The following is a 15,414-nucleotide window of genomic DNA, read 5'->3' as shown; positions in this document are numbered from 1 at the left end:
TGAGTCATATTATTCTGAAGTAACAGTACTTTTACTTGAGTACAATTTTTGGCTACTCTACCCACCTCTGGTGAGGATACAAACTATGCAGAGGTGTACTTTTTAAATAGACAAATGGCGACGATAATCATCATAGCAAATGACTCATTGAGTTTTCATAAAAGCATTCCCTAGTGTCATGTGGATGAGACCTCCCCTATTACCTGAGAAACCAGTCATCACAGCATGAAGGTGAACTTAAGGGTCAACTCTATGTTGATATGCAGTGATCGTTCCCTCTGAGTTGAGAAGTAGGGCCATAACATCAGAGTTACTCTCCAGAGAACCATCAAATCCCTTTTTGCTTCTTTCATGTTTCACCCATGACCAAATAGGTTACGTTAAAAAAATATATGAACAGAAGACTTCATGCATTTAAACTGCTGAATATACCGTAATCAAGAATATGTTAATCAATGAAGCCTTGGTCTGGACTGTAGAACAACAGTAGGACACAGCACACCTCTGTCTTTTACATTTCTATTAAGCTGGGCTTTTCCGGCAGGCCGTCAGGATAAGTTCCCCCTCCGGCTTCTGCCGCAGAGCAGAGCCAGCGGGCGACAGAATGACACCTCTCTGATCGCCATGTCGCAGAGCATGAGAGGCTGTGTCTCATTACTTGTTTAATGCTCCAGCTAGAGCTGCACAGCCACATCCCGGAGGTGTGAAATTACATTTCAAGCCAAGATGCTTTCCACCAGGACAGTTTGGTGAGGAGCGAGTAATGAAAGGACCGCCCAAGCAACACCTCTCTCTATCCCTCCACCGCATTCTCTTTCTCCCATTACCGTCTCCCTCTCCATCCCGGATCTGCAGACGCTGAGCTGTGTGAACCCAGACAATGAGAACAGCCCAGAAATCCCAGTCAAGGTGCTCAACTGTGACACCATTACCCAGGTGAAGGAGAAGATCTTGGATGCGGTGTACAAGAACATGCCGTACTCACAGCGGCCGAGAGCCACAGACATGGATCTAGGTGAGGGTGTGATGCACACATTTCTTGATATTGATATGTTCTTCTCGATTTTAAGGTTCTCTTACTAGCTTTTAAGTGTTTTTGGGTCTTGGGCCTTCTTATTTGTCTGCACTACTTTTACCCTATCGACCCTCGCGGACCCTGAGGTCCTCCGCTGCCTTTTAACCATACCAAAAGGTTAGAACCAGGACACACAGGGAGGCGACATTCCGTTATTATGGCCCCCGATTGTGGAACAGCCTCCCGGAGAACCTCAGGGCCGCAGAGACTGTAGATGTTTTTAAAAAGAGGCTCAAGACCCATCTCTTTAATCAGGCTTTTAACTGACTCATTTAACTCTTTATAATTTTTTATGCTCACCCCTATTTTTACTTGATCTTACTACTCTGTTTTGTATTAATTTTTAGTTTGTTTATCCTGTTTTATTATCTCATTGTTTTATCTCAATGTTATATTTAAACGTTTAAGTCGTTATTTATGGTCTATTTTCTACATTCCATTGTTTTATTCTCTCAGTTTTTAATGTCTTGCTTTCTAGACCTACTCTTAGGATTTTATGTTATACTTTTATACTATTTTAGTGTTTTAAGTTGTTCTTATGCTTGTTTTAGCATGTCTTGCTTTCTAGACCTACTTTTAGGATTTTATATTATACTTTTAAACTCTTTTAGCGTGTATTTTAACCTCATAGCCTATCTTATCCTGCTTTCTTGTAGCTTAGCTGTAGCACACCTATATTTATATTGATGCGGGTGTCTGTGTGTGTAACTTGTGTGAACTGTAGTGTGTGTGTGTGTGTGTGTGTGTGTATAGTCCTTTGTGTTGTATTTTATACATGAATGAAAAACGCTATAAAAGCGCTATTTGTATAGCTATTTGTATAGCGGCTATACCAGGGGTCGGCAACCCGCGGCTCTAGAGCCGCATGCGGCTCTTTAGCGCCGCTGCAGTGGCTCCCTGGAGCTTTTTCAAAAAATGTTTGACCTTTTTTTCCTTTTTTTCCTTTTTTCTTGTATTTTTCTTCTTTTTTGTCTTTTTCTTCTTCTTTTTTTCTTCCTTTTTCCTTTCCTTTTTAATCTCGACATTTTGACTTTTTTCTTGAAATTTTGACTTTTCTCAACATTTCGACTTTTTTCTCTACATTTCGACTTTTTTCTCGAGATTGTACTTCAACATTAATCTCGACATTCTGACTTTTTTCCTCTACATTTCGACTTTTTGCTCGACATTTCGACTTTTTTCTCAACATTTCGACTTTTTCCTCGAGATTGTACTTCAACATTAATCTCGACATTTCTACTTTTTTCTTGACATTTCGACTTTTTTCTCGACATTTACTTTTTTCTCGAAGTGCATAATGAAAAAAAAAATCTTCTCCCAGTTCTAACTAATATAGAAACATGCAACATGTGTTGTCTTCATTCTAAGGCTTATACAAGACTTCATTTTTTGCGGCTCCAGACATATTTGTTTTTTGTGTTTTTGGTCCAATATGGCTCTTTCAACATTTTGGGTTGCCGACCCCTGGGCTATACAAATAAAGATTGATTTGATTTGAATGTACTATCTGCCATACCGCACTACCTGTTCAGCTGAGGCTCACCTGAGTGTGGGCGTGTCAGGCGGGGGGAGATAATCGAAGAAGACTCCAACTTCATTTCCACCCCGTCTACACACCTGCTTGCAGGTCAAATCAGAGCTACACTCCAACAGTGACATTAAACCTCTCCGACAGCCCACCTACACGTGACAATCGCAACTGACTGACGAGGCACAAATCCATGTGACAGTCACCTTCAGAGGAAGTAAACAAGACGACCTGTTGGTTGAGGCCGGCGCTGCTTCAGGCCCGTTGCTTCACGCCTTCAGGGGCTTTTACACATTCAGGGGTTTTGGGTGTGTTTTACCGCTTTGGACAGCTTAAGCAAAGACACCATGTCGTCCATATTTTCTTCACAGCAGAACAATCTATAATTGCCGTTGACAGGAAGCAATTTATGTGACAGTTGGGCCGCTGAGTTTGACAACTCGCAGCGTTTTGAAAGAAAAAACATAAAGCACAGAGATACCATGTCGTCGCGGGGTAATGTGAGCAAAGCGATCTGCATCTGCCATCAGGATATATTTGACAAGCACTCGGGACGTAAACATGACACGAAATGTCAGTTGTTCACCAACGACTATTTTTTCCTGCAGAATGGCGGCAAGGCAGAACAGCTCGTGTGGTGCTGCAGGACGAAGACATCACAACGAAGATAGAAGGAGACTGGAAGAGGCTCAATACACTCATGCACTACCAGGTGTGTGAATACAGTTAATACAAGGTCTGCAAGTGTATGTATGTTTTGGGAATTCCCATGAATACATAGGAATAAACGGGAATTTTCAAACCGGCAGGTTAAGTTATCACCCCCATATAATTCATTTTACACCATATAAGCATTTTATTTTTTTTAAGCATGCATCTACTTATGAGCAAACAAAATGTTTATTTTTTAATGGCAAATTACCTCAATTTTCTAATTTATTTCCATAAATACCTGTTAGTTTCCCCATATTGCTGCTAGTCTAACTAGTGAGGGGTTAAAAAGCAGAGGACAAATTTTGGTGTGTTTCGATGTATACTGACAAATAGAGATTATTTATTTATTATTATTAATTAATATCATTATTATTATAATATTGCCATTAATCACCATGGAAAACTTTCCAAATAATATTTCTGAAGAAAAGAAAAAGTTTGTGGAAATCTGCAGAGCGTGAATGTTTTTTCGATCTTTTTAAAACCCTCGATAATTAATTTGCACAGCATTATTTATTCTTCGCATTCATATCCCTCATCTCATCTCCAACCATTTTCAAAGCTCACGCTCACAAGCGTGCTCAGTCATTCAAACTTGAACTTTTGTGCATGTGTCTTCTTCAGCTTTTTTCCAGCTCCTCAGCGGCGACACTCTGGTCACCGACTTCTCATGACTCATCCCTGCTCCTTTTGTCAGTCAGTTGTTTGTCATGACTGTCAGCGTCGAGCCTCCTACCACAACTGAAATCTCAACAAACGGTGCTCTAAAATACAGACAAAGGGAGACAAAGAGATCCTGTTGTCTTTTAAATGTTGTTTTCGACAAACTGGAATGCTCTTGAATGGAAAAATGTGCACCTAATGGCTGCGTTAGTTTGTGATTTTGATTGGTTTTTGATCAGTGTTTACTCTGGATTTGTTGTGAGCCTATAGTGTGTTTAAGCTCATGCAGAGCAGTGGTGTGAGTTGTGCTCCTGCTGTTGGTGACTGGGCCTCATCTGCTTTGCAGCTCCTGCACGCAGCACTCCCCTGGAACTACTACACAAATGAAATCAGGGAAAGAGCCAATATATTCAACACTCTAATATTTAGATATTTATACGCAATTAGAAATAAGATTCAAAACTTTTAGCCTCTCAACAAGACAATATTGAGTTTTAGTCAGATTAGGTCACACTTTAAGGGTTTATCCTACATCAATATGAACTATTATTTTTATGCTTATATTGAAATTATCTGTCTCTGCAGTTCTTATATTAGTGATAGTTTCTTCTTCATTTACTTCACATTTCATCATTTAATAAAGTACTTAAAAAATGTTTCCAGTTCAAATAAGTATAAAATAGTCAATCTTTTCTTTAGTTGTTGTGATAAATGGTTTGTTGAATGTATTCGTAGTTCAAGAAAAAAATATCATTGTACTTGAACGAGAGGGCAGTCCTTTACAAGCCCATGGAGCCCCCACTAACTATACACCAAATAAGCATTTATTTATTTATTTTTTTAGCATGCATTTACTGATGACCAAACAAAATGTTTATTTTTAATGGCAAATTACCTTAATTTTCTAATGAATTTCCATAAATACCTGTTAGTTTCCACATGTTACCATTAATTCGAAATAATATTTCTGAAGAAAAGAAAAGAAAAAGAGTTTGTGGAAATCTGCAGAGCGTGAATGTTTTTTCGATCTTTTTAAAACCCTCGATAATTAATTTGCACAGCATTATTTATTCTTCGCATTCATATCCCTCATCTCATCTCCAACCATTTTCAAAGCTCACGCTCACAAGCGTGCTCAGTCATTCAAACTTGAACTTTTGTGCATGTGTCTTCTTCAGCTTTTTTCCAGCTCCTCAGCGGCGACGCTCTGGTCACCGACTTCTCATGACTCATCCCTGCTCCTTTTGTCAGTCAGTTGTTTGTCATGACTGTCAGCTTCGAGCCTCCTACCACAACTGAAATCTCAACAAATGCTGCTCTAAAATACAGAGAAAGGGAGACAAAGAGATCCTGTTGTCTTTTAAATGTTGTTTTCGACAAACTGGAACGCTCTTGAATGGAAAAATGTGCACCTAATGGCTGCGTTAGTCTGTGATTTCGATCTGTTTTTGATCAGTTTTTGATTTGTTGTGAGCCTATAGCGTGTTTAAGCGTTGTGCTCCTGCTGTTGGTGACTGGGCCTCATCTGCTTTGCAGCTCCTGCACGCAGCACTCCCCTGGAACTACTGCACAAATGAAATCAGGGAACACGCCAATACATTCAACACTCTGCTATGTAGATATTTGAATGCAATTAGAGGGATTAAAGGCAGATCTAAAAATAGATAAGATTCAAAAATGTTAGCATCTCAACAAGACAATATTGAGTTTTAGCTTTAGTCAGATTAAGTCATACTTTAAGGGCTTATCCTACATCAATATGAACTATGATTTATGTGATTATATTGAAATTGTCTGTCTCTGCAGTCTCTTCTTCATTTACTTCACATTTCACCATTTAATAAAAGTACTTTAAATAGAGTGTTCAGTTCAAATAGGCGTAAAATAGTTGTCCTTAGTTGTTGTGATAAATGGTTTGATAATATCATTGTACTTAAACTAGAGGGCAGTCCTTAACAAGCCCATGGATGACATTTCAAATGTTTTGATCCTACACTATTTGGAGACATTCATGGTCCTTTTCTATGTGAAATATCTAAATTCCTGCTGTAATTACTTTTGATTAATCTCTGCAAGGAAAGAACTGAAACAAGGCTCTATGTTTTTGTCTCCCAGGTGTCTGAGCGCTGTGTGGTGGCCTTGGTGCCCAAACAGATGTCCTCTTTCATCATTCCATCCTCGGCCAGCTTCCCACGCAGTATCAGCAAATACGGTCAGTCCTATCTGAGAAGTACACACACTCAGTATTTTCTCATTAAATACTTTTAAGTCTGTTGCAATTACTCTTTATGTCTTTGGTATTACACAATAATGCAGAGCAGTGCATGCACAGCCCATCTGGTAAATTACATTAAAATGTTTTATATAGAAAATATTTAATGGGAACAAATGTATTTTTACACCCTTAGTTTTTTTATTATCATTTTATAGCAAGACCATCAGATCCCTTTTACTTTAAATAAAAGTGATTAAAGACAGATCTAAAAGGAGAATTAAGGACCAAAGCTGAACTGGCAAATGTGTCTTTAGTGAATCCTCGCAGAGCTTTATCATCAGTTATGACAACCATAAAATGATGACAGCATCTGATTATGCAGCCTCTGCACCAGCTCGTCTGTAGATTACGCTGAAGACAGACCCTAAATTCAGATCTGAGATTAAAATGGAACTTGTTTGATGAAAAGGGGAAAAAAAAAGGAAGAAAAATCACAAAAGCCTTTGTGTATTTATCACGTTTGTCCCTCTAGGTGTGGATGTCCCGTTCCGCTCCACCCCCACCAGCCCCGACAGCCCCCACTCCCGCGTGCCCATGCTGACCCCCGACCTGGAGAGCGGCGTTAAAGTTTGGCACTTAGTCAAGAACCATGACCACGGGGACCAGAAAGAGGGCGAGCGGGGCAACAAGATGGTGTCCGAGATCTACCTGACCAGGCTGCTGGCAACAAAGGTGAAATAAATGGCTGGTTGCTCCTTAGAGTTAGTCTTGTTTCTGTCAGCCTGTTTCAATTTTAGTTTTAGTCTAGTCTTTGGGTCAAGCTATCATTTTAGTTTTTATTCATTTTAGTCACGTTCATACTCCTTTTAGTCGTGTCAAGTTTCAGTCGACTAAAAGTCTGAATTGTCCAGGACCATTTTAGTCTCGTTTTAATGTATAGAAACGTTTTGCACACCGGTTCTGCAGAAAGGTGCGTCGGAGGAGGAAAGCTGCAGCCAATTTTAAAAAGGAAACTCCCGCACACGTTCTTCTCACCAAACTACAGTATTTATTGGGCCAACGTTTCGGTCATCGACCTTTCTCAAGGCATCAAACAGATCAGAACCACAGCTTGTCTATTATAGGCTGGTAGGCCTATGTGGTCCAATCAGGCGCCGCCTGTTTGATGCCTTGAGAAAGGTCGATGACCGAAACGTTAGTCTCGTTTTAATCAAAGATTGTATTTAGCCAAACCCATTTTACAATTTAAAAAAAGGCTATCTTATTATTATTTTTACCTTATAGACTCAATAATACATTCATTCCAGATACAGAAGACGCTCTAATTTGAGTTTACAACATATTATTTTTTTTTATCCCCATCTTTTTCTTTTTTAACGACACATTGGGTTTTCTTTTCCACGTCTATGTAGGAAAGTATATCCAAAGATGGTCTCTTCTTCTTCTCCCAGCCCCAGAGCAGATCCCCGCGTCTCTCTATTTAACTTTGTTTGTAATGTACGTGAACCTAGAGCTCTGCGTTAACGGCATCAGCCTCTAACCTGCCGCTGCATCTTCTGGATCTGATTCCCCGCTGCAGCGACTGGGATTGAGGACTAACGTCACCCAACAGCAGAACTAAACCAGAGGAAACTATTTAAACATAGATGTTAAGGATCTTTGTTAGAACATTTCGTCTCGTCACGATTTGGTCAACGAAAATGAAGACACATTTTAGCAGAGTTTTTATTTTGTAATCTACATTTTAGTCTCGTTTTTATTCGTCTACGATCTTGCATTATATATTTAATTATCGTTATCATCCCATGACCAGCATTTTCGTTGCATCTCCCTCAGCTGATAAAGGTTCGTTGACGACGATATTTAGTCATAATTTTCATTGACAATTGCAACTTTACTTAGATTTAAGTTCAGTTTTTCCCTTTTGAGGTTGTTGTGCAAGACTTTCATTTCTACATATGAAAAAACCTAGCCCTACTAAGTGTCACTCAGAGTACAAAAGCTGCACGTCTTCATTTGGTTGTTGGTTATCATGTTTCTTTCAGGGGACACTGCAGAAATTTGTGGACGACTTGTTTGAGACTCTGTTCAGCACCGTGTGTCGAGGCACCGCCCTGCCTCTGGCGATCAAATACATGTTCGACTTCCTCGACGAGCAGGCCGACAGGCACGGCATCCACGACATGGACGTTCGCCACACATGGAAGAGCAACTGGTGAGAAGGATTACAGCCTGTTTGCACATACAACACCGGGGTTCTTTTCATGTTTTTTCCTGTGATCTGCAGACAAGAACGGAGCAGTCGATATTTTACTTCACCCACACTAGGATATATTTCTGAACTAGTAATCCCACGTGTGCCGAGTGCAACCTTCCCAGCTGACCACAGACTTTGATATCGTCTGTCTTTGATGTCTCCCAAACACCTCCAACAGCATTCTGATTTAGTCAGGAGGTGTAAAGACCAAAGCCTGGTGTCCGCCAAACGTAATATTTTGTTGAGTTTGAGACACGATGTTAAGTCAGATAGTCTAAACATGCATCCTCACTTGAACGGTGACGTCCTAATTCCAATCTCCATCACAAAAATGTGCCAACCTTTGTTTGTTTTTAATGTCTGGAAAATTCAGCTTCCCTTTAACATTAGTGACAAATGTCTTTCTGTGTGTTTCTTTAAGTGACATCCAGTCTATTAGGGCAAACAATGAATTCCTATTCTACATACATACATACAGTTTACTTTAACAGTATTTTATAGAGTTTCATCCATAACTACATGTTTTAAACCTTTTTTTCCTAATCATCTTGTTGTACTGATCAAAATGAAATGCAGTAATATTTGCGTCGCCAAAGAAAGTCCTCTCAGTTCCCTGATCTCGTTCTCTCCTCGTGTTTTCAGCCTCCCGCTGCGCTTCTGGGTAAATGTAATCAAGAATCCCCAGTTTGTGTTCGACATCCATAAGAACAGCATCACGGACGCCTGCCTGTCTGTGGTGGCTCAAACCTTCATGGACTCCTGTTCTACATCCGAACATCGCCTGGGAAAAGACTCTCCCTCCACCAAGCTGCTCTACGCCAAGGACATACCGCATTACAAGAGCTGGGTGGAAAGGTGTGTATGCATGGATGAGTGTGTTCACACATGAGTCAAGCTGTCTCCAAAACATAGTGCATATAACCGGGACTTTAAGCTGAAATTTTAAATAACTACGGATGGATTCTTGAATAAACAATTCAGGATTAAAGGATAACTGCTTGTGTGTGCACCTAATTTCTACAAGGAGCTGAAGTCGTGTACTTCATTGTGTGATCTAGAAAACCTCGACAGCAACAGATAAATGGTTGCTGATTTGTAATTTGTCTGCATATCAAGTTTTGCCACAATCACAAGATTGATCTATTGATAGTAACTGAATCCAGCTGAGAAAGAGAAGCTTCATGTCTTTGACAGCGGCAGCGTTTTGTCTCCCAGGTACTACGCTGACATCAGCCGCCTGCCTGCCATCAGCGATCAGGACATGAATGCCTATCTGGCTGAGCAGGCTCGCCTTCACTCCAATGAGTTCAACGTGCTCAGTGCCCTCCATGAGATCCACACTTACGTCAGCAAGTACAGCCAGGAGGTGAGACAACCGACCACATCCATGGCCCAAATGCCAAAACATCCCGTCTGAAAAATGCACTTTTTTGACCAAAACGAAATTTTTCCTTGCAGAATTCTGTAAGTAGTACCCAATACACGATACACTGTTTTGGGATCACATTACTATACTATGTGTTAACAATACGAACTATTGCAAAGTTCAGTTTGGAGGCTTTTCCCAGGTAATGTTGCAGTTGGGAGCTATTGCATACCGATGCACTGATATCCTGTAATGGCATGGTTTGCAGTCTGAGATTCCAGTTTATTTAAGTAATCACATTTGTAAAACACCAATTCTAATAAAATACAAATAAATAATGAATTGTTGGGACACTGCCTAAAATATGCATTGATTTTTCAAATCTCATAAATACAAATTTTTAGGAAACAGAAAGAAAGTTGTATCGATCGTTGAAAGTAAGGTGCGCTGTTGCGACTTTTTTGAGACGGTGTTCCTGCCATCGAATTTGAAATGAACCTATTTCTTCTCCCAAGATAGTACATTTACTCACTTTGATATTACATGTTTCTATGTTATATTCTGAATAGGATATGGCTTTATGAGATTTGCAAATTACGGCATTCTGATTTTATTCACATCTTACATGACAAAAGGATGTGTTTTTTTTTTTTCTTTGCTAAAGTAGACACTTATCACCCAACTCTAAGTGCCCAGGGATTTTAACATCTTTTAATATTTTGGATTTACTATCCATAGCTCAAGGTTTTTAGTCGACTCATAGTGACATTTTCAACCACAGGGGGGCCGGTGCCTTCGGCTGAGGCTGAATCATTTAGCGGCTAAACAACCAGATGTTTCCTTCATGAGCTGATGGAGAGAGGAGAGTTTATACTGGAGTTGTATTAGTTATTCATTAGAAATCAGGCATGCTAATGTTGCTCTGTGCATGAAGTTTGAAAGAGCAATAAAAACAAGTTTGATCTCATCAGACCCAAGTTTCTCCAGACAAAAAAAAGAAAATTATCTACATATTCTTTAACCTAATTCAACCAGACAGATTTTAGATTTTTTTTCAGCTCTAATAATTTTTAGTATTAAAAACCACCTTAAAGCCTAAACCCTTAACTCTCATTATATAAATCACTGGTCATGAAAACAGTGACGTCACACAAAATATGCATTTGCTGCATTATGCTTGACAGGGAAAATACATAAATGCTGCTCCAGATATGAAAGGGATATAAGTTAACGTTGCATCTGCTCTTAATGGGCTGAGTAAATAGGCTGCGTTTATAAAAATAAAAAAAGTCTCGTGCTTTACAGTAGAAACCACAATCATCCAAATGGTCACACAGTTGCCTTTAATTGTGCATAATTGAGATAACAATAGAATTGAGATAATAATAGAGTCAGAGACACAAACACAGCACCTTATAGTGTGTGTTGGGGTTCGGTATTTATGGAGAAGTCTCAGATTGAACCACTGAGCCTCCACTTTTCTTCACTGCACCATTTCTACAGTTGTAAAAGGTAATTGTATCTCACACAGCAGGAGGGATGTGAGTAGACACTGGACTAAAATGGACATAGAGTAACTTCATCAGCATGCGCTAATGGTAAACAATCAAGAAAGGAAACTGCACTTTAGGGTAGCTTTTATATGGAAAAAGACGGGTCGAAGGAGCAGAACGTTGCCCCGGTGATGAGAAGGGAGAAGAAATGATGCATTAATTGATTTCTCATTGGCTAGTCAGTCGCTGTGAAAGGATTTTTTTGACTGTCAGAGGACTAGCACTAGGCAAACTTTGGTCTCAAAGACCTGCAAGAGTGTCGTTTCCGGTCAGCTCACACTACACAGTTCAACACAGTGCTACTGATGTGACAAAAGATTTTGCCATAATTCTTTCATCATGGTCATCCTTTGTCTGCGACCCCAAAATCATAAAGTGTACCGGGTATTAGCTACGCCAAGAATTTGGTGAGTAAACTGTTGAATATACTAAGAAATACAAAAGGATGTGTTCACATATAAATGTGTTTTCTAAACGATATTTATACATCTGTATAAATCATATCCCTGGTTAATAATTAAAGGCTGGGTAGGGGATGTTGGAAACACCAGTTAGAGTCAGCGAGATCTTGAAAATGAACAAAGCAGTTGTTCAGACCCATCTCTGAGGTTGCATCTCCAAAGCCCATGAAGCATTTAAGTCTGTTCATTGTTCATAGAGCCTTCGTTTGCAGTTTGTGTGTAAAGAAAATGCTTCAGCAAAAGATCTTCTCCCCATCCTTTAAAATGCACAAGTGCACATTAATAATAGGGGAACCTAACTGTGGCTGAAAACTGTAAAATGCACAACAGAATTCAACATTACTGCCGGTATTCATCCAAAAATCGTGCATTCAAACTCTGACCAGTGACAATGCTCATGTTCTTGGTTCCATAGTTTCAGTCCATGTGTATGTTTTTGTGTTTCCACTGTAGATCATTGAGGCACTGGAGCAAGACGAACAAGCCCAGAAGCAGAAGCTGGCATATAAAGTGGAGCAGATCACCTTAGCCATGTCTGCAGAGAGCTGAGACACACGCACACACACACACACACACACACACACACACACACACACACACACACACACACACACACACACCAGAATACCTCCTCACACACATGTAAACACACGCAGTTATGCACACACTGTACCCATGCACCCCGCAAATCAAGCAGTGACAGGCGGGTTTTAAACATGCAGCACACACGGTTGTCGGATGTGGACATTGTCACGCACATACGTGCACGTATGGACGCACACAGTTGCACATAACTGCTGATACAGAGAGAGACTGCAGATTTAATGGACCTACTGTGCAGACACACTGACAACACACGATAAACATGTACATGCACAAGCCACAGCACACATCAAACAGCAGGCATCCCAAAGGACGCTTTTTCAATCCAATGTTGCCATTTTTATTTATTTTTTATTTTAGAATAAACTCCAACAGGCAAACATCCCACTTCTAAACCACCCCGACGGAAAGAGACAGAAAGAGGATTTAGGCCATTACAGTTGCTGGAATTTACCACCAATTCCTATCCGGGTAATGGTTCTTCTTTGTAGTCGGTGATTATTGTAAGTGTGTGTGCGTGTGTGTGCGTGTGCGCGCGTGTGTGTGTGTGTGTGGGCCATGGTTGGAGCTCTGAGGAGAACAGCACTTAATAAAAAAAAAGAAAAAAAAAAAGACTCAACATGAAAAAGTCACTGGAGGAGCTCAAGAAAGACAGGAGCCAATTTAATGGGCTGGCACATCTGGTGAGACAAGACTCAAAAGTACTTTTTATATGTCAAAGATGAAGAACTCTTATTCACACTACATATCACCGGGCTTGGAGTGACATCGCCATTTGTAGCTATTCCACAGCAGAGATGCCTAACTCGGTGTTACCGAGCCTCTTCTATGGGCTTTTAAAAGGCTTGCGATGCCCTGTGTTGTTCAGTGACGACTGTCTGAACTACTGCGTTTTAAAAGCGGTAATATCAGTCACTGACAAGGTGAGCGTATAGCTGTTTAATAATCCAACAGAGACATGTCTTAACCATCCGATTTTAAATATATGGAGAGATATTTTGGTCCCGCTCCCCGGCTTTTAGTGCCAAATATAATGTATCTTGTGTTTCGTTCATGTTAAATGCTCCTGTAGAGGCTATTAATAAAATATGCCATTGTACGGAAGAGATCTCATTTGAGATGGGGAAATTTTTACAGTCGTGATCTATAGACCACTAATTCAGCCATTCAGAGATAAGTGGAGGCCAAATTGAGCTGTAGCAGAAAGCATGATTAATGACGTTAGAAGCATGATCGTGGATGAGATTAGCCTAACCTTGGCTCACAGCACTGCTTCCCCCACTCTCCCCGTCTCATCAGTTATTGTTTACATTCAGCATAATACTTGAAATGCACCCAGTGTACGAGATATTAAGAACACCTGCAGCTCCTGCGAAGTAATCCGGACAGATTAAGCTTAAACAAGGCATTGATGCCTTATCGATGTTCCTAATGCATCTAATTTGACTATGAATTGGAACGTAAACGTGGGGGGAAAGAAAGCTGAGGAAAAGACTTGTTCTTCCCTGGAGACCCCGAGAACAGAGAGGAACTGTGTTTCTGTGAGAGGCAGGGGGTTTCTTATATTTTATAAGCAGAGTGGATATTTGATTAATGATATTTACGTGTCTGGATCAGCTGTTGGTCCTTGTAAAGTCTGTCCGTTGCTTCACAGCACCGTTGTTGCTTTACATCTTTGTGTTTCAGCACATTCACGAGTTTTCTTTTTGCATTCCAGTGTACATTTTACCGTAATGCTTGTTGTCCCGTTTCTGCTGTAGTTGTAGTGCCATATCTGAAGTTTCTAATAATTTTCATCATGAAGGAAAGAAAAAAAAGAAGAACTGTTTGAGAATCACACTACTTTAAGGTTTTAGTTTTTTTTGTTTCACTCTTTGAAGCGATGAAAGATGAATGCCTTCCTGCGCTTCGGGCTGTCTGAATACGCCGTTGACTCGCTACGACTGTCAAAATGTTTCTCTTTTGCTGCTGATTTTACCATTTCAGTATCAGTGGAGTTGTTATACTCCCTCAAAGGACCTTGATCATGTTTATCTAGAAGAGCAAGATAAAATAATATGAAAAATGAATACACTTCTCATTAAATGTTAAAATATGACAGTATTAATTTGTTTAATGTGTGGTTTGATGAAAATAATTTATAAATGTGTTGTGCAATAAACTGTCAGATGTTTAACCTGTAATGTTTTTTTAAACTATGTATTGCTGTATAAATATTGTACATAAAAACACTCCTATTTTGCAAGCAAAATATTCACTTTTTACTGTTGTTATATATTAAATGAGCAGCTGATGAAAAAGATAAGTAGTGGGTTTCTCTTGAGTTCATTTTCCAAGTAATTATTTGTGTTTGTCTGTGCTGCAGGTAAACCCCAAACTCATGAATGAGTTAACAAAATACTGGCTGTACATGAGTAAAATTCTTTAATTGCATTGAAATATTTTCCAATTAGTTCCACACATATTGTCTGCAAACGTATTTTATGACTTGTAAATCAGATTAGATTTTTCACTTTACTGGATAAAATATTGCATCAGGGATGAAGTCATTTTAGAGCCAGTGTGAACCCTGCCACGCGTAACTGAATAATCTATTTTTAACTACGTTAGTGGTCCATTAGCCTGCTAAATTAATTGTTAAACTCTTATTGAGTTTTCTTGGGAAAGGTTTCAAATGCAGGACGGAACGTGAGAGATGAACTGAAACCCCAGGACTGCATGTGGGAGATGCCTCCAGTTGCAGAAAATAAGATCAGAGTAAACAAGGTTTGCCCCAGCCTGCCTTGAAAAGCAAATGCATCTTCCAACAAACTGATGTCTTGTACTTTAGACCAGTGATTCTCAACTGGTGGGTCCGAACCCAGAAGTGGGTCCCAGACCCGTTTTCAGTGGGCCCTGTGCCTTGGATGATGGTAATGTTCTCAGGTAAACCTACATAATTATCAGCTTTTGGTTTTTTTTTTCCATTTTTTTCATGTA

The 15,414-nt window shown here is 39.7% G+C and overlaps 1 protein-coding gene across 1 annotated transcript in view; it reads left to right on the top strand.

Annotated features, from left to right (window-relative positions):
• LOC133448415 (plexin-A2-like) overlaps window positions 1–14,729 on the top strand; it is a 104,397-nt gene extending 89,668 nt beyond the window's left edge. The window contains exons 25-32 of the mRNA XM_061726918.1: window positions 856–1,015; window positions 3,212–3,315; window positions 6,096–6,192; window positions 6,728–6,927; window positions 8,241–8,410; window positions 9,095–9,307; window positions 9,668–9,818; window positions 12,286–14,729. Coding sequence (XP_061582902.1) covers window positions 856–1,015; window positions 3,212–3,315; window positions 6,096–6,192; window positions 6,728–6,927; window positions 8,241–8,410; window positions 9,095–9,307; window positions 9,668–9,818; window positions 12,286–12,381 — 1,191 coding nt within the window. The 3' untranslated portion in view covers window positions 12,382–14,729. The remainder of the gene's footprint in view (window positions 1–855; window positions 1,016–3,211; window positions 3,316–6,095; window positions 6,193–6,727; window positions 6,928–8,240; window positions 8,411–9,094; window positions 9,308–9,667; window positions 9,819–12,285) is intronic.
• The last annotated feature ends 685 nt before the right edge of the window (window positions 14,730–15,414 follow it).

Source organism: Cololabis saira, chromosome 8 (assembly GCF_033807715.1).
Source record: "Cololabis saira isolate AMF1-May2022 chromosome 8, fColSai1.1, whole genome shotgun sequence".
NCBI lineage: Eukaryota > Metazoa > Chordata > Actinopteri > Beloniformes > Belonidae > Cololabis > Cololabis saira.
The sequence above is the reverse complement of the archived record's forward strand: the minus strand, read 5'-3'. Positions and strand labels throughout refer to the sequence as shown.